Source organism: Capricornis sumatraensis, chromosome 2, assembly GCF_032405125.1.
Source record: "Capricornis sumatraensis isolate serow.1 chromosome 2, serow.2, whole genome shotgun sequence".
NCBI classification, from domain to species: Eukaryota; Metazoa; Chordata; class Mammalia; order Artiodactyla; family Bovidae; genus Capricornis; species Capricornis sumatraensis.
In genome coordinates, this window is record NC_091070.1 from 2,564,835 (window position 1) to 2,585,454 (window position 20,620).

Here is a 20,620-nt window from a genome sequence, read left to right on the forward strand (position 1 = left end):
CATAAGTGAAATTAACCATGTAAATTCAAGAGGAAATGCTGCATCCGGCTGTTCCAAGTCGGTGCTCAGCCCTCAGACACCCGATTTGTACACGACGTCGTCCTCAAAACTAGGATGCTCTCTTTTCACTTCTTTCTTCCTTTGAGTAAAAATTCAGATTCTACTTTTTCTCACAAAGCCTTCCCCTGTCACCCTTACAAAAGAATGTGCTCCTCCAAGTCCTGGCCAGACCCAGAGCAGGGGAAGGAAGAAGGTAGCTGATTAAAGAATCTACTCCAGACCCGCCCCCTGTCCAGCCATAGCAACGATCACTGTAATGGGAGCGTGGAAGGAATCCTTCCCACCAGTTCCTCATAACAGCAGCTCCCACCTGAGAAGGGCAAAAGGAAAAAAAGGCACAAACAATTCCAACCACATCAAGACAGTCACCACTATGAATTTCACAGCTTTCAAAATTTCCTTCCTAAGCTTCTTGGTCAAAATTTTGTTCATGTTCAATTTAAGATCATACAACTAAAGACAGAGAGATACTGATACTGCTTTTTTCAGTTCAGTTCAGTTCAGTCGCTCAGTTGTATCTGACTCTGAGACCCCATGAATCGCAGCATGCCAGGCCTCCCTGTCCATCACCAACTCCCAGAGTTCACTCAAACTCACATCCATCGAGTCGGTGATGCCATCCAGCCATCTCATCCTCGGTCGTCCCCTTCTCCTCCTGACCCCAATCCCTCCCAGCATCAGAGTCTTTTCCAATGAGTCAACTTTTCGCATGAGGTGGCTAAAGTACTGGAGCTTCAGCTTTAGCATCATTCCTTCCAAAGAACACCCAGGGCTATCTCCTTTAGAATGGACTGGTTGGATCTCCTTGCAGTCCAAGGGACTCTCAAGAGTTTTCTCCAACACCACAGTTCAAAAGCATCAATTCTTTGGCACTCAGCCTTCTTCACAGTCCAACTCTCACATCCATACATGACTACTGGAAAAACCATAGCCTTGACTAGACGGACCTTTGTTGACAAAGTAATGTCTCTACTTTTGAATATACTATCTAGGTTGGTCATAACTTTTCTTCCAAGGAGTAAGCGTCTTTCAATTTCATGGCTGCAGTCACCATCTGCAGTGACTCTGGAGCCCAAAAAAATAAAGTCTGACACTGTTTCCACTGTTTCCCCATCTATTTCCCATGAAGTGATGGGACCAGATGCCATGATCTTCATTTTCTGAACATTGAGCTTTAAGCCAACTTTACCACTCTCTTCTTTCACTTTCATCAAGAGGCTTTTCAGTTCCTTTTCACTTTCTGCCATAAGGGTGGTGTCATCTGCATATCTGAGGTTATTGATATTTCTCCCAGCAATCCAGCTTGTACTTCACCCAGCCCAGTGTTTCTCATGATGTACTCTGCATAGAAGTTAAATAAGCAGGGTGACAATATACAACCTTGACGTACTCCTTGTCCTATTTGGAACCAGTCTGTTGTTCCATGTCCAATTCTAACTGTTGCTTCCTAACTTGCATACAGGTTTCTCAAGAGGCAGGTCAGGTGGTCTGGTATTCCCATCTCTTTCAGAATTTTCCATAGTTTATTGTGATCCACACAGTCAAAGGCTTTGGCATAGTCAATAAAGCAGAAATAGATGTTTTTCTGGAACTCTCTTGCTTGTTCCATGATCCAGTAGATGTTGGCAATTTGATCTCTGGTTCCTCTGCCTTTTCTAAAACCAGCTTGAACATCTGGAAGGTCACGGTTCACGTATTGCTGAAGCCTGGCTTGGAGAATTTTGAGCATTACTTTACTAGCGTGTGAGATGAGTGCAATTGTGCGGTAGTTCAAGCATTCTTTGGCATTGCCTTTCTTTGGGATTGGAATGAAAACTGACCTTTTCCAGTCCTGTGGCCACTGCTGAGTTTTCCCAAGTTGGTGGCATATTGAGTGTAGCACTTTCACAGCATCATCTTTCAGGATTTGAAATAGCTCAACTGGAATTCCATCACCTCCACTAGCTTTGATCGTAGTGATGCTTTCTAAGGCCCACTTGACTTCACATTCCAGGATGTCTGGCTCTAGATGAGTGATCATATCATCGTGATTATCTGGGTCATGAAGCTCTTTTTTGTACAGTTCTTCTGTGTATTCTTACCACCTCTTCTTAATATCTTCTGCTTCTGTTAGGGCCATACCATTTCTGTCCTTTATCGAGCCCATCTTTGCATGAAATGTTCCCTTGGTATCTCTAATTTTCTTGAAGAGATCTCTAGTCTTCCCCATTCTATTGTTTTCCTCTATTTCTTTGCATTGATCGCTGAAGAAGGCTTTCTTATCTCTTCTTGCTATTCTTTGGAACTCTGCATTGCTTTTTTAGACAATGGTCAAAGGTTTCTATTTATATGCTTATCAAAATTACATTTCACAAGGAAAAGCTATTTCTAAACAATTTAAGGGTTGTTGTTTTCATGTTACAAGTAATACATGTTGATTACAGAAAATCTGGAAAATAAAAACCATTCACACACTACTACCCAGGTATGGCAACTATTAATACTTTCCATTCTTTTTTCTAACAAAATAATTTTAAAAGATCATACCCAGCATTTCAGGGAATTTAAAAGAGAACAAATATGCTTCTGTTCAATACTGTATTGGAAGTCCTAAACAGTAAGGTTTTTTTAAAGTAAAATAATTGAAATTAAGCGATAAAACTGTCTACATTCACAGATGATGATAGTTTTACTTAGAAAATCTAAGAGAATCTATGATGTTATTAAAAAGACTATTTAGCCAGGTTTTAGTATCATATCAACATAAATTAATACATTCCAACTCACCAGAAATGACCATAGGAAACACAAGAGAAAAAAAAGCAGTTCATTCAGAATTTTACCTACAAATACATCTGTGCAGAAGAGAGTTAACATAGTAAGCCTGGGACTGCTACTCTTAGAAAGGCCTGTGAAAGGCTGGCCCTTGGTGAGTAACTTAGAACTTAGCTTGTGTGTGTGTGTGTGTGTGTGTGTGTGTGAGTGCTAAGTCGCTTCAATCATGTCTGACTCTTTGCAACCCTATGGACTACAGCCCAACAGGCTCCTCAGTCCATGGGATCTTCCGGGCAAGAACGCTGGACTGGGTCGTCATGCCCTCCTCCACGGGATCTTCCCGACCCAGGGACTGAACCCACATCTCTTACATCCCTTGCATTGGCACACGGATTCTTTACCATTGGCGCCGCCTGGAAAGCCCAGCTAGTGCCCTACACTTATATGAAACTTTCCCCAAATGACAGTGTGGCTCACTACACCTGAACCGTACAAAGCGCAGCGCATGTGCTGTACAAACACCTGCTTCACTCCTTGGAGTCTGGGGTCCTGGTACGTGATAGGCAGGCGGTGCCTCCCTCTGTGGCCGGCCCCCGGCAACAGACTGTTGTTGTTGTTCAGTTGCTAAGTCGTGTCCGACTCTCTGAGACCCCAGGAACTGCAGCACACCAGGCTCCCCTGTTCTTCACTATCTCCCGGAGTTTGCTCAGACTCATGTCTGTTGAGGTGGTGATGGCATCCTACCTTCTCATCCCCTGTCATCCCTTTCTCCTCCTGCCCTCAATCTTTCCCAGCATCAGGGTCTTTTGCAATGAGTCGGGTCTTCGCATCAGGCAGAGCTTCAGTATCAGCCCTTCCAGTGAATATTCAGGACTGATTTCCTTTAGGATGGACTGGTTTGACCTCCTTGCGGTCCAAGGGACTCTCAAGTCTTCTGCAGCACCGCAGTTTGAAAGCATCAGTTCTTCAGCGCTCAGCTTTCTTTAAGTGATGGATGCCAGGTCTCTGATGCGCTTCCCTGGCAGACAGTGCTTCACACATGTTGCCACACCTTGCAGGAACAATCTAATGTGTCCTCTGTGACTCCACCAGGGGCCTGGGTGGGTGGCAGGGGGACTCTGGAAAGCCTATGTCTGGTTTCCTCTGAACTTTGCCCCACATGCCTTTTCCCTTTACTGATTTTGCTACAAAAAATTGTGGCTATGAGTACAATTGTGTGCCGAGTCCTGAGACCTAAATCACTGAACCTCCCAGTGGTTTTGGGGACTCTCAACCAAACATTCATGAAGATAATTACAAGATATTCATTGAAAGACAACAACAACAAAAAGACCTAAGTAAATGGAGAGTTATACCATGATCCCCCGTGGGAAGAAAGGCAGACCCTCCACCCCCATCATTCTTACATTCAGTGCAGTTCCAAAGCACATGCCGACAGGGTTTTTTAATATGGAAGAGCAAAGGGCCAAGAATAACCAACTGTGAAGAACAGGTGGTAGAATTTTCCCAACCTGACATCAGGATTTATGATGGTGCGACCTTAATCAGGCAGCAGGGAGAACAACTCAATGGGGCTTTTGATGAAATTTGACAAAAATGGCTCTAAAGTTTATTAGAATGAGCAAAAGTCCAAAATAGCCAAGACATTCCTAATGAAGATGAACAAAGCGCCCTCCCAAACAGTAAGCATAATAAAGCTACAGGAGCTGAGATGGCATAATATTGGCATAAGGATAGACAAGCAGACCAACAGAACAGAATGGAAAAGCCAAAACATATCTACCATACACACAGGAAAAAACCTGCTGCTTGACATTGCAGACCTGAGAGAAGGGCCAGTTACCGTGCTGGGACAGCCAACCATGCCGAGGGAAGAACTGATTCAAAGTCCTATCTCGAACCATTCGCTATAGCCTTCTGTGTGTTTGAAATACTTCATCATAAACACTGAAGTTTGTTTAATGTATACACTAAAATCTCTTCCTCTGTTGGTAAATCACTGGCCAACAATCTTAATTTTACAAACTGTTACATTTTATAAGACCCCAAGGGACTATGTATGAACTTACTTAAGTAGCATATAACCTCAGTCTTGTATCAACTTTTTGAAAGATAGTAATCTTACCTCATAGATCCTGGCAATTCCACAAAGTAGGGTTACCTCTCCTGGAAACTTGTCTAAGCCTTGTTTGAAAAGATTTAAAGCAGTCACGGGTTGATCCAATGAGATGTAAACCTAAAACCAGGATACACTTCAACAAGAGTACGGCTTCTTAAAATAACTGTATTCGTTATGACAAATTTAAAATTATTGCTTAGTAACAAATTATCTCCTAGATATTACAGTAAACATTTTTCAGAAATGTGTAGGATTAATTTCCAATAATGATGTTATAGCTTTATCTCCTCATGCTGTATGTGACACATTTATTCATTTATTTCTTCAGCAAACACTTATTGTGGGCTTACTACTGTCACACAGACTAGAGAGTAACTAGAAAAGGATGCTGATTTACACCAAAAACTATCACATGCTGTAAAACAATTATCCTCCAATTAAAATAAACTGATTTTTTAAAAAGAGAGGATCAAGGGAAAATCTTTTTTTAGGATGGAACAGATATAAGTGTGTCTACAGGCGGGCATGAAGGACCAACTGTGAGGGTGCTTTTGAAGATGCTGGAGAAAGAGGGCATGCCCCATGGGAAAGTCTGAGAAGGAGCAGCTGGGGAAGCCTCTGGAGGGGTGGGTGGGGAGAAGGACCCTGAGAAGTAGAAGGAAACACGTGTGTAGGGTAGAGGGTCAGGGAGTTGAGAGGGTTAGCACTCGACACTCCCATTTAACAGTTTCCACCACCTAATTAGCAATGAGAACATTCGGCATGGATAAACCGTAACCTATTAGGGATTTCTAAGAGGAGAACTGCAGTTCTATGTATAGAAACAAAAGATTAAGACATTTTTTTTTCCTTCATGATCTTGGATCCTCCGTTTCTTCCTAACATTTAGACTGTGCTTTGAAGAAGCCCAAATGGAGACACACAAAACTGCCTGCAGTGTTTACTGATAAACAATGAGACTAGAGGAAAGGGTATGGATGAAAACTTTTCAATTTTTACCATACGTGCTTCTGAATTGCTTTTAAAAATATAATAAATAATTCCATATGTGAAGTAATATAAAGTATTTAATAATTCTTAAATTAACAAGCTTAAATTAGAGAAAATGTGGTTCCTAAAATCTGCTTGGTCTCTACTTAGCAGTAAATCCTTCACATATTAAAAAAAAAAAGTAAATTGTAACCCTATAGTCACATAGGCAACAACAGAGTTAAGCAAATCAATTTATGAAAAAATAATCAAACCATGTATTTAACAATAGTTAAAATAAAAAGTACATTTTTAACCACATGGCAAGTAATTATCAATTAAGAAGATAATAGTCAAATACTGTAACCTGAATTATAATTTCAAGCTGTTAGAAAACTTTACTGTGATGTTTAGAAACCTTTTTAGAATTTAACATATAATGTATAAAGACACTTAGATATTAGAGTTTCAAACATTTTTTAAAAACTACTATAAACATACTAAGTTAGCACAGTAAGTTTATATGGCAGAACTTCCATTTGATTCTGTTAGTATGCTAACATTAATACCATATTTAGAAAGTAGTAGCACTTCCTTTGGAGAAGGCAATGGCAGCCCACTCCAGTGCTCTTGCCTGGAAAATCCCATGGACCGAGGAGCCTGGTGGGCTGCAGTCCGTGGGGTTGCTAGAGGTCGGACACAACTGAGCGACTTCACTTTTACTTTCCACTTTCATGTACTGGAGAAGGAAATGGCAACCCACTCCAGTGTTCTTGCCTGGAGAATCCCGTGGACGGGGGAGCCTGGTGGGCTGCCATCTACAGGGCCGCACAGAGTCAGACACGACTGAAGCGACTTAGCAGGAGCAGCAGCAGACGCGCTTCCTTTTCTGTCTTATCTTCTTTTCAGCCTCCTTTACAACACTTTTTAAATTTAAGAAATTCTTAAAAGATATATTAATACAAGACAATATCCTAACCACCACATCATCAAATGCTTCTTTTAAAGTAGCCTTGGTGAGGGTAAAGAAGTCACTAATTTAACACTGGAAATTCCAGGTGGCCCTTCACTCTGTCGTGGCTGGGGGTGGCACTCAGGCGGCTCTAGAATCAGAAAGTCCTGGGCTGAATTGTTGTCGTTCAGTCTCTGTCGTGTCTGACTCTCTGTGACTCTGTGGACTGTAGCCTGTCAGGCTCCTCTGTCCATGGGATTTTCCTGGCAAGAATACTGGAGTGGGTTGCCATTTCCGTCTCCAGGGGATCTTCCCAACTCAGGGACTGAACCCCCATCTCCTGAGTCTCTGGCGATGACAGGTGGACTCTTCACTGCTGGGCCACCGGGGAAGCCCCCGGGTCTGGATCCTGGCCCTTAACAGGCAAGTGAGGCTGAGAATCTGCTCTTACCCTCTTACGTCCCCTTTTCCTCAACAGCACAAAGGAAATGTTAAAATCCACTTTGCGGTGTTGCTAAGAAAGTTTAACTAAATTATATGTGGGAAAGACTTGATAAAGTGCCTTACACTGAGTAGGTGCTCAATAAAGGGGAAATACTGTTTTTGTTACAATGGCAGAGCCCAAAAGTGAAGGACCTACATAAAAACAATCCTGTTCTCTACAGTCTGCTGACACGAGAAACAAATGTGTTGTAGAAAAACACCTCTCTGGGGCTTGTGACCCCTGGGGACAGTAAGCCTGTAGCATGTTCTTCCGATCTAAGGCAATATTTCAAAGAGGCTGTCTTACTTTCCCTGGCAACCGATTTTTCCTGAGATGGTTATCCTCTGAATGTTCTCACCTTTTCCCTTACCATTAAAAAAAAAAAGTTAAGTCCGAACACATTAACTTGCCAACTGTTCTTAAAGAAACTGGCAACTCTCCCCATGCACTGGTTGGAATTTAAACATTTATCCAGAGAAGACAAATTCCACTCAATCTAAGAATACTTACTTTTGCCAAGTAGAGAAATGTATCTACCATTTCCTGCTGCTTCAGGGCTGATTTAAACTGTTTCTCTGCTTCCCGATACAATCCTAACCTAAGAACAACCATTTTAAAAATTAGACATTCGATTTAAAACAAATACGACCAGCATTCATTCATACCCTGAGGATATGAATTAGAGACAAATTATATCTGTTAAGAGTAAGCATGTACCAAGAAGGCGATGTTATATGCACACATGCATATTTATACAGGTTAGGAAAAAGATGCCGGCATTCCCCTATTCACTGTCTGAACACTTAAATGGGGTGTAGAGTCTGTCTGAAGCCTAATCACGGCAGGATGTCAGTGAGTCACCAACCAAATTGCTTGTGTCAGCTGACATGTCACATGACCTCAAGAAATGCTCAGAGCCTCCATTTTATTGGAAGAGCTGAAGATGACATTGCTTTGAAAAACATCTTCTACTTAGAGATAGAAGCCCATTTTTAAAAACTGAGGTACTGGGTTGGCTAAAAGGTTCATTCGGTTTTTTTTCCATTAAGATGGCTCTAGTAGTGCTTAACTGTCTTTAACTTCATTCAAAACAATTTTGTTAGGTTGTATTGTGACAGCTGTCATATCAGTGTGCATTTAAAAAAAAACATCAAAACTGGTGAATTTTTGTGTAGTCATTTTAACACTGAAGATAGAAGGGGAAAAAAGCAACATTTTCAGAATACTATGCTTTATTATCTCAAGAAAGAGTTAAAAAAATGCAACTGAAATAAAAAAAAAAAAGCAGCATATGGAGAAGGTACTGCGACTGATCAAATGAGTCGAAAGTGGTTTGTGAAGTTACGTGCTGGAGATTTCTCACTGGACCATGCTCCACAGTCACATAGACCTGTTGAAGTTGACAGCGATCAAACTGAGACATCCATTGAGAACAATCTATGTTATGCCATGCAGGAGATAGCCGACATGCTCAAAATATCTAAACCAAGTGCTGATAATCATTTATACCAGTGTGGTATGCTAACCATTTTGATGTTTGGGTTCCACATAAGTTGAGCAGAAAAAAATCTTCTTGACTGGATTTCTGATGCGTTTCTCTGCTTACACATCAGGGAAATGCTCCATTTTTAAAACAAATTGTGGCAGGTGAAAAGAGGATACTGTACAATTGTGTGGAATGACAGAGATTGTGGGGCCAGGGAAACGCACCACCACCAACCACACCAAAGGCCGGTCTTCATCCACAGAAGCTGATGTTGTGGATATGCTGGGATATGCTGGGATTGGAAAGGAGTCCTCTATTATGAGCTGTTTCTGGAAAACCTAATGATTACTTCCAATAAGTACTGCTCCCAATTAGACCAACTAAAAGCAGCACTCGACAAAAAGCGTCTGGAATTGGTCAACAGAAAACGCAGTCTTCCATCAGGATTGTGCAAGAGCACGTTTGATGACCAGGCAAAAATTGTTACAGCATGGCTGAGTAGTTCTCATTTCTCTGCCATATTCACCAGACATTCCACCTTCAGATTCCCATTTATTTTGGTCTTTACAAAATTCTCTTAATGGAAAAAAATTTCAGTCCCCTGGGAGATTGTAACAGACATCTGAAATAGTTCTTTGCTCAAAAAGATAAAAAGTTTTGGGAAGATGGAATTATGCCTGAAAACTGGCAGAAGGTAGTGGAACAGAAATGGTGAATAAAGTTCTTGGTGAAAATGAAAAATGTCTCTTTTATTTTTAATTTAAAAAACAGAAGGAACTTTTCGGCCAACTCAATATAATTGCCATACAACATTATATCAACTTCAGGCATGTAACATAATAATCTGATATTTGTATATATTGCCAGATGATCACCACAATAAGTCTAATTAACATCCATCACCATACACAGTTACAGAATTTTTTTCTTGTGATAAGAACCTTTAAGTCTTACATTGTTAGAAAAGTTCGCACACACAATACGGCATTACTAACCATGGCTGCCATGCTCTAAGTGACATCCCCACAGCTTATTTATTTTATGACTGGCATCTGAACCTTTGGACTCCCTCTCACAATCTGCCCACCTCTAGTCTCAACCTCAGGCAACTACCAATCTGTTCTCTGTATCTATGAACTTTGTTAACTTTTTTTTTTAGATTCCTCATATAAGGGAGATCATAGGATATTGTTTTTCTCTATGAGACTTAGTTTACTTAGCATAATGCCCTCCAAGCCCATCCATGCCATCTCGAACAGCAAGATTTCACGGGCATTAGACTGTCTCCATATCTTGGCTATGAATGCTGCAGTGAACACGGTGATGAGGGTATCTTTTATTCAAGTCAGTGTTTTCATTTATTCACACAGATATCCAGAACAAGGATTGCTGAAACACATGGTACAGCAAATTTTAATTAACTTAAAACTAATTTTAAAATTTAATTAATTTAACATTTTAATTTAATGCACATTTTTAATGTTTTCAGGAACCTCCATACTGTTTTCCCTGTGGCTACACTAATTTACATTTTCATCAACAGTTCACGAGGGTTCTCTTTCCCTCACATCCTACCAACACTTGTGATTTCTAATCTTCTCAATAATAGTCATTCTAACAGACGTAAGATGATAATCTCACTGTGGTTTTGACTTGCGTTTCCCTGAGGATTAGTGATGTTGAGCACCTTTTCATGTTGGGCCTCTGTATGTGTTTTTTAGAAAAAAGTCTTTTCAGAGCCTCTGCTCATTTTGTTTTATTTTCTATTAAGTTTCATGAGTTCTTGATATATGTTTTAATCAGGTGCTCAGGCGTGTCCGACTTTGCGACCCCATGAATTGCAGCATACCAGGCCTCCCTGTCCATCACCAACTCCTGGAGTTTACCCAAACTCATGTCCATCGAGTCAGTGATGCCATCCAGCCATTTCATCCTCTGTCGTCCCCTTCTCCTCCTGCCCTCAATCCCTCCCAGCATCAGGGTCTTCTCCCGTGAGTTAAATCTTCACATGAAGTACCAAAGTATTGGAGTTTCAGCTTCAACATCAGTCCTTCCAATGAACACCCAGGACTGATCTCCTTTAGAATGGACTGGTTGGATCTCCTTGCAGTCCAAGGGACTCTCAGGAGTCTTCTCCAACACCACAGTTCAAAAGCATCAATTCTTCAGCGCTCAGCTTTCTTCACAGTCCAACTCTCACATCCATACATGACCACTGGGAAAACCATAGCCTTGACTAGACGGACCTTTGTTGACAAAGTAATGTCTCTGCATTTTAATACACTGTTTAGGTCTGTCATAACTTTCCTTCCAAGGAGTGAGCGTCTTTTAATTTCATGGCTGCAGCCACCATCTGCAGTGACTTTGGAGCCCCAGAAAATAAAGTCTGACACTGCCTCCACTGTTTCCCCATCCATATCCCATGAAGTGATGGGACCAGTTGCCATGATCTTCGTTTTCTGAATGTTGAGCTTTTAACCTGCCTCTTGAGAAATCTGTATGCAGGTCAGGAAGCAACAGTTAGAACTGGACATGGAACAACAGACTGGTTCCAAATAGAACAAGGAGTACGTCAAGGCTGTATATTGTCACCCTGCCTATTTAACTTCTATGCAGAGTACATCATGAGAAACGCTGGACTGGAAGAAACACAAGCTGGAATCAAGATTGCCGGGAGAAATACCAATAACCTCAGATATGCAGATGACACAACCCTTAGGGCAGAAAGTGAAGAGGAATTAAAAAGCCTCTTGATGAAAGTGAAAGAGGAGAGTGAAAAAGTTGGCTTAAAACGCAACATTCAGAAAACGAAGATCATGGCATCCGGTCCCATCACTTCATGGGAAATAGATGGGGAAACAGTGGAAACAGTGTCAGGCTTAATTTCGGCGGCTCCAAAATCACTCCAGATGGTGACTGCAGCCATGAAATTAAAAGACGCTTACTCCTTGGAAGAAAAGTTATGACCAACCTAGATAGCATATTCAAAAGCAGAGACATTACTTTGCTGACTAAGGTCCACCTAGTCAAGGCTATGGTTTTCCCAGTGTTCATGTATGGATGTGAGAGTTGGACTGTGAAGGAGGCTGAGCGCCGAAGAATTGATGCTTTTGAACTGTGGTGTTGGAGAAGACTCTTGAGAGTCCCTTGGACTGCAAGGAGATCTAACCAGTCCATTCTGAAGGAGATCAACCCTGGGATTTCTTTGGAAGGAATGATGCTAAAGCTGAAGCTCCAGTACTTAGGCCACCTCATGTGAAGAGTTGACTCATTGGAAAAAACTGATGCTAGGAGGGATTGGGGGCAGGAGGAGAAGGGGACAACCAAGGATGAGATGGCTGGATGACATCACGGACTTGATGGACGTGAGTCTGATCGAACTCTGGGAGTTGGTGATGGACAGGGAGGCCTGGGGTGCTGCGATTCATGGGGTCACAGAGTCGGACACGACTGAGCTACTGAACTGAAGTTTTACTTTCATCAAGAGGCTTTTTAGCTCCTCTTCACTTTCTGCCGTAAGGGTGGTGTCATCTGCATATCTGAGGTGATTGATATTTCTCCCGGCAATCTTGATTCCAGCTTGTGCTTCTTCTAGCCCAACGTTTCTCATGATGTACTCTGCATAGAAGTTAAATAAGCAGGGTGACAATATACAGCCTTGACGGACTCCTTGTTCTATTTGGAACCAGTCTGTTGTTCCATGTCCAGTTCTAACTGTTGCTTTCTGACCTGCATGCAGGTTTCTCAAAAGGCAGGTCAGGTGGTCTGGTATTCCCATCTCCTTCAGAATTTTCCAGTTTATTGTGATCTACACAGTCAAAGGCTTTGGCATAGTCAATAAAGCAGATGTTTTTCTGGATTTCTCTTGATTTTTCTATGATCCAGTGGATGCTGGCAATGTGATCTCTGGTTCCTCTGCCTTTTCTAGAACCAGCTTGAACATCAGGAAGTTCATGGTTCACGTATTGCTGAAGCCTGGCTTGGAGAATTTTGAGCATTACTATACTAGCATGTGAGATGAGTGCAATTGTGTGGTAGTTTGAGCATTCTTTGGGATTGTCTTTCTTTGGGACTGGAATGAAAACTGACCTTTTCCAGTCCTGTGGCCACTGCCGAGTTTTCCAAATTTGCTGGCATATTGAGTGCAGCACTTTCACAGCATCATCTTCCAGGATTTGAAACAGCTCAGCTGGAATTCCATCACCTCCAGTAGCTTTGTTCGTAGTGATGCTTTGGTCCCTATAGCTCTGTAATTTGTTTTGAAATCAGGGAATGTAATGCCTCTAGCTTGTTTTTCTTTCTCAGGATTGTTTTGGCTCTGTGGGGTCTGCTGTGGTTCCACACAAGGTTTAGAACTGCTTGCTCCACTTCTGTGAAAAATGCCCCTATAACTTTGATAGTGATCACACTGAATCTGTAGATGCTTCAGGCACCAGGGGCATTTTAATAATAATAATTCTTCTAATCCAAGAATGTGAAACATCTTCCAATTTACTTGTGCCTTCATCAGTTTCTTTCATTAATATCTTACAGTTTTTGGTGTACAGGTATTTTCATCTCTTTGGTTAAATTTATTCCTAGGTGTTTTATTTTTTTGATGGAATTGTAAATGGGCCTGTTTTCTTAACTTCTTCATTATTAATGTAAGTGAAAGTGAAGTCGCTCAGTCGTGTCCGACTCTTTGTGACCCGTGGACTGTATAGCCCACCAAGCTCCTCCATCCACGGGATTCTCCAGGCAAGAATACTGGAGTGGGTTGCCATTTCCTTCTCCAGGGGATCTTCTCAACCCAGGGATCAAACCCAGGTCTCACATTGCAGGCAGACGCTTTAACCTGTGCACCACCAGGGAAGCCGTTAAATACAAGAATACAGTCTCTCAGAAAACGTCCTATAGGGACACAGAACTTCAGATCGAAGTACTAACATCAAAGATTTCAAGGGAGGAAAGGAAGCCAGGTTCAAAGGGGAAGGAGGGCGGGAGAGGGGGGCGAAAGGGGTGGCCTTAAAGATGTCTCTTGCCACCTACAGATACCCAGGCGTTATGAGACTTTTCCCTGGGCCTCCAGAGAAGGGAGGACTGGAACTCGGCCCTACCAGAAATCAGACCAGACCAGAACCAGAATTCGAGTTCTCTGCCAAGAGGAGGTGATCAGTCTCCAATCCTCAGCTCAGGCTAAGGGCCCTTAGACCAGATTCCTGCATCCAGGACCGGGGGACTAGAAAAACGGGGAATAGGAAGGGTTAAGGAGAGAGGTCAATAAAGTCTCTTGTTCCTTACCGGTCGGGGCACTCTGGCCAGCTGTCCATGTCAGGAGAAGACCAGGGACAAAAGGGTCCCAGTTGCGGCTGCTGGGTCTGGTCCATTGGCAGGCAAGCTGGCCCCTGAGTACCCCGAGTGGTCAGGATGTCAGTCTCAGCGAAGAAGAGTCCCCACCAGAGTCGCCATTTGTTGCAGGAAGGCAGACCCCTTCCAGGGCCCGAAACTGGGCTCTTGTCTAACACTCAGAAATGAACTGTCCGAGGAGACACATGTGCTGACAAAGCAAGAGATTTTATTGGGAAAGGGCACCCGGGTGGAGAGCAGTAAGGTAAGGAAACCCAGGAGAACTGCTCTCATTATTAATGTATAGAAAGCAACAGATTTTGTATCCTGCAAGTTTACTGAATTCACTTACTATTTCCAACAGTTTTTTGGTGGCATCTTTAGGATATTCTATATATAGCATCACATCCACTATAAACAGAAACAGTTATACTTCTTTTCTGATGTGGATGCCTTTTATTTCTTCTTCTTGCCTAACTCCTCTGGCTAGGACTTCCAACAGTATGCTGAGTAAAAACGGAGCCAGTGGGCATCCTTATCTTAGCCTTCATCTTACAGAGCAAAAGCTTTCAACACCAGTGAGTGTGACTTCAGCAGCAGGCTTGTCACTCATGGCCTTTACTGTGTGGAGGTACATTCCTTCTACACCCACTTTGTTAGGAGTTTTTATCATAAATCGATGCTGGACTTTGCCAAATGCTCTCTCTGCATCTATTGAGATAATCAGATGATTTTTATACTTCATTTTGTTAATGTGATATATTACACTGATTTGCATATACTGAACCATCCTTACATTCCTGGAATAAATCCCACTTACTCATAGTCATGATCCTTCTCATGTTCCTATTTCATTTATTTCTATTCTGATCTTTGTTATTTCCTTCCTTCTACTAACTTTGAGCTTTATCTGTTCTTCTTTTTCTAGTTACTTGAGGTGTGAAGTTAGGCTGCTTATTTGAGAATTTTCTTGTTTCTTGAACAGGCATTTATTGCTCAGAACTTCTCTCTTAGGATGAGCTTTTGCTGCACTCCGTAAGTTTTGACGTGTTGTAATTCCAGTTTTCACTTGTTTCAAGTTACCTGTTTTGACTCTGCATAAGCCCATTTTTAAACTCTAAACAATTTTAAGGTAAACAGTTAACTACCACTTGAGTAATATAGCTATACCATTTTATTATTCCACATTTTCTTTCCCCATTTTTGTATCTGATACTGATTGTCCTCGTCTATGAATCTGAGATTTCTTCCTTGCTTAAATACAACTGTCCTGATGTCAACACCCACTTCTGCCCAGGGAACATTTTGTTAACCATGAAATCAACTGCTAAAGCACACTTCAGCCTGTCCTTAATAGATCTGTGGGGCTTTCTCATAACTACTCATCCCAGACATGTGAGAGCTACTTAGGCACTTTATCATAATGCTTTTATTTATGAAATAAAGACAAAACAGTATACAATATAGTCCATTATGTTATTTTCATTTAAAGACTTGAAAGAATAGCTGTGTCCTTTTTTCCTAACATAAACCTCAAGCACTGGTATAACTATACCCAAAGAGATGCTGGACAATGTGGGACAAAGAAGTTAAAGTGACCCCACAATCTGGCCTAAAGTTAGCAGATGTGTGATGTGGTAGAAGCCCCTACTGCTTCAAAAGCCCTGCAACTTTTACAAGGAATGTTCATAAAATGTTATCAGAGAACACTGAGGTTCTGAAAGAACAGCATATTTATACAGAGTTTCAACTGAACATTTAAGTCTTAAACACACGGCTGAAGTTGAATCACTGAATTCCATGAACACCTATTTAGTTTGTATATTTTTAACTAATAAGTTGTCTCTTGCAAAAAATAATTTTATAGGGATTACAATAAAAAGATACATATAAAGAAATATGAAAATAGAACTAGATTTTAGAAAAAACAATGAAGAATAAAGAAATTAAAAAACCAACAAGCAATCAGAGCTACTGAAGTACCTGGAAACCAAAGAAAGGAAAGAAGGATGAGTCATATGTGTTTTATTACTCTACCCGTAAGAGACCATTTCCTCTGATCCTATCAAAAAGGAATCCACCACATGGGTTCTTGTGCAAAGGAAATGGAATGGGCGCCATGTATAAAGAACGTCTAGGAATAATGAAAACATCAGTCAAGTTCATAAACATAGGACAATATCAAAGAGTCAGAGTCCAGAGATAATCTCCACCAACTGCCAGGTTTTTTCCTCCAATTTAATTCGATAAACATTGTCAAGGACCAACTGCATGTGCATTTAATGATGTTAAGGAGTTGCAAAAATGAAGATAACAACCGTGTACTGAAGGCACCAATTAAGATTGAAACAAAACATATTTTAAAAGAGATCTAATTGTATTATGGCCAATGAGGGAAAAAAAGTACTTTGAGAGCACAAGGAGGAACAAACTAAGTTCCCGCCACGAGGAAGGAACGGGCAGGATTTCGACAGTGAGGTGGGGTGGGGTGGGGTAAAGGGACATCTCTGACGGACGCAAACTATCGGCACAAGCACACAAGGAAAGTCCCCAGCATGATAGGGGAATGCTGAGTCGTTAGGTTTAACCAAAAAGCAAGACACGAGACAGAATGGGAGAAGTGAGAAACGTGGGCAAAGCTATAGACTTGGACAGGCTTGCGGATGCCACAGGTGAAACACAGATTTCATTTTGGAAGCAATGGAGATCAGCCACAGAATATCTGCAGCAGTCACTCTGACAGCAGTGCTAGGAAGGACTGATCGGACAAGAAACGGAGGCAGAAAACCTAGGTAAGAAACTAACATAGTGAGTCAAACAAATGACCGGAAAAGCCAGGAGCGGGGCACTGGAGTGGGCGTGGCTAGTAAGGAGGCAACTGCGAAAGCCACTGCGCGCAAAGAGCCAGGAGCACTCAGCCGTCAGGAGCGGAGAGAGCGCGGGTGCTCCCGCCCGCACCTTCCCTGGCTGTCGCCGAGAGGAAGGGGCTCTTCCTCTGGGCTTGCCCTGTGCCCTGCACTTGCTTCTATCAGGACGGGAACCACATTTGCAAATGATTCCTGTTCTCTCTCTTCCGTTCAGCTGTAAACCGTTTAAAGGAGCTTCTCATTAAACATGGTACTGTGAGTGAATATGAATGAATGCTCAATACATAAAGATGAGAAGCAATCAAGGAAACAGAGGAGAATAATAATTAACATAACAAAATACATTCATTTAAATACCATCTTACGTGAAGGAAAGAAGGAATCAAGTTATGCTTTTCTTTCATTATTACAGATTTCTGAGAGTTTTGCTTAGAACCTCAAGATTCCAAGCTTGTCCTCAGAAATTATATTCATAAGAGCTTAACGTTATAATGATCCAGAACTACCTTTTAGCAGAAAATACTTCCTCAATCTAACAGTAGGAAAAAATACTTCAGAGTTCTATGTGAAATATCTAAGTGGAAAATAGTCTTAAGTTCAACAATAGAAAAATAAGCATCCTTTTAATTCTATTTATATTTCCTTTTCCTCAGTGCTCAGTAACTAAAGTTAGTAACGATTGAATGATGTTCACAGTCACTGGTCTACCTTGTTTCTGAATAATAAAATACATTTATCTTTATAAAATATAACTATTCATTTGTTTCTATTTTTCAAATGCTCCAAGTGCATTTCAGTGTTAAGCAATCATTTCAGATCCTGCTTACCAGCTGTTGTGTAATGTACATAATACTCATCATAACTTTTTTGATCTCTCAACCGGCTTAAAAATGTGTTTGAAGGTTAAGCGAACTGGTGTAAGAATGTCAGATCCTAGGGAAACACTATGAGATTGTGCAGACGGTGAAGGAACTGGCATCAGAAAGCTGAGCTCCAGGTCCAGTTCTGCCGCTCACAGGCTACATGGAGTTGGGAAGGTCACTCTATCCTTCTGAGGCTCACGTTTTCTCATCTGCACAAAGGGCTACTAATAGCAACTACCTCCAAAATGCCGTAAGACTTAACTGAGATAAGGTGATGTATGGACCAGTTCTCTCTTCACTGTAAAGCACTTTACAGATGTGAGGCCGAAGAAGAAATAAAGGCGTGAGTTAAGGGGAGCAGAGAACCAGGTCGATCCTAATCCCAGGTCTGTTACTAACTGGTTCCTGATACAGATCAGTTTCTCTGGCCTCGGCTTCCTCATCTGAAAAGGGTGTGATGGTCTCAAAGCTTCCCCTTCCCAAATCTAAAATTTCACTGTTCTAACGGTGTCTCAGTGCCTTCGCATATGTGTGTAGCCAGTCACTCAGTCGTGTCCAACTCTCTGTGGCCCCATGGACTGTAGCCCTCCAGGCTCCTCAGTCTATGGAATTTTCCAGGCAAGAATACTGGAATGAGTTGCCATTTCCTACTCCAGGGGATCCTCCCAACCCAGGTATCGAACACGTGTCTCTCGAGTCTCCTGCACTGGCAGGTGGATTCTTTACCGCTCGCGGGAAGCCATCACGCGATTGCTAAGCAAATGCTCTCTCAAGTAAGCCAGCAACACCTTGCTCACTTCTTCATGAGGAAAAGTTACTGGATTTGAGGCCCTAAAATATGTTGCCATTTCTCAGCCTTTGAAAAGAATCTGAATTTTACCTGTAGTAACATTTTCCAATCTGCACTTTCCACCACCAGTCCTTGTACTGAGAATGTTCCGTGGAAAGGGCAGCCAAATCCAAAGCCTTTGAAAAACAATTCATTTTCAATTAGGATTTTCTCTTCTGACAATAAGCAGAAACAATAAATAATGAAATAAACCATATAATTAGCATCAATCAAAACATGCATTAGAAATCAGACAGAAACTCGAGTTGCTCATGTCTCCAGATGGCCCCACCAATTTTCCCTAAATAATCAGTTCCAGACCAGAGGGCTGACAGCAGATGAGAAGGAAACATTAATCAAAGGGAAGCAGATGTACAATCTATCTGAATACAGCTTTAATATACAAAGTACAAAACTGGCATTAAAAAATTGTAAGTTTTTACCCCACCAAAATGCTTCCAAACTTAGTGGCAGTCAAGCCTTTACTGTGTAAAGTAGGCCCAAGTGCAGGCCCCACTTTAAAGACAGAGGTCGAGAAACAGGGAAAGATCAAGTATGGAGATAGAAAAAGGTTTAAAAACAGGGTCATGAAGAAGAGCTGGACTGGTGACTAGCATCTTTTAACAACCATTGTTCCATTATTCTGACATCACCTTATGTTCCAGGAATCCTAAAGGTCAGGCTTTGCCTGCGATGGACTGAGAAAGAGCTAACTGCTTTCCGTATTTTATGTGTGCTTACCCCTTTCTCTCTAACGTCTGCTAGTTTGTCCCTTCTAGTGATTATTCAAGATCAGACAAAAATACCTAATTAAGAATTAGGATTCTATACCCAAAAAGCAGAAACCATTTGTACAGAGAGGAAGCAAATCAATCTTTATACAAATGTATAGTTCACAGGAATCTGAAGCTTATGTAAAGACTTGGTTATTAGTTTTAAAAGAATTCTGATTTTTTACTATCCTTTCTATTAAGATTGAAAATCCTTTATTCTTTAGTCAGTGTTAACATCATCACAATATCCAATAGCTCAGTTACAGTAACTCTTATATTTTCAGTTCTATAATCTCAGAAGGGAAATCAAAGTCCCTCAGTCATATCCGACTCTTTGTGACCCCATGGACTGTAGCCTGCCAGGCTCCTCTGTCCATGGAATTCTCCAGGCCAGAATACTGGAGTGTAGCTGTTCCCTTCTCCAGGGGGTCTTCCCAACCCAGGAATCGAACCCAGGTTTCCCGCATTGCAGGCAGATTCTTTACCATCTGAGCCACCAGGGACGCCCATAATCTCAGAATGTATCCCATATTATTGTTCATTTCTTCATATTAACTCTTATCTGAAATGAACGCCAAAAGAGTTCCTTGAAGCTCCTGCTGCAAAATTAATAACTTTCCTTGTGTTCCCCATCTTCCCTCACTCCAGGGGAGACTTCTAAATATGCAAACTATTTATAAAGGAATGGTGTCACATGCTGAGGTTCTAATGGACTTGAAAAATCAACATTTCTACTTGAAAGCTATGGAAATTAAAAAGAATCCAGAGATAAAAGTGGAAGTGAAAAATGAGGGGAAAAAAGGCATCATTTCAATTATCATTATCTCTAGAAATACCAGAAAACCATATTTCAATCAGCTCAGTTCAGGAGTACATTGTAAATATCTGAATCATATTCCTTTTAACTTAATCTTTTAGACCTGTTAAAGCAAACAGATCAGATTCACTTTCAGACTTAATATAACATTCTATTTCTCATAAAAATATGTCATCCTGAATTTTTTTATATATTCTAATTTTCCAAGATTAGATTTAGTGCTGACTACAGGCTGTTGATTTTGCTTTCAGATATGGTTCCCATATAGGACTCACATGCCCACATATTTGTCTAAGCCAATCAAGGAAATTAATATGAATTA

The 20,620-nt window shown here is 41.3% G+C and overlaps 1 protein-coding gene across 1 annotated transcript in view; it reads right to left on the bottom strand.

Moving 5' to 3' along the window:
- The window catches only part of TTC8 (tetratricopeptide repeat domain 8), a 63,996-nt gene that overhangs the window by 14,142 nt on the left and 29,234 nt on the right, over positions 1–20,620 (bottom strand). Inside the window, 3 exon segments of the mRNA XM_068965840.1 lie at positions 4,940–5,050; positions 7,849–7,936; positions 18,760–18,884. Coding sequence (XP_068821941.1) covers positions 4,940–5,050; positions 7,849–7,936; positions 18,760–18,884 — 324 coding nt within the window.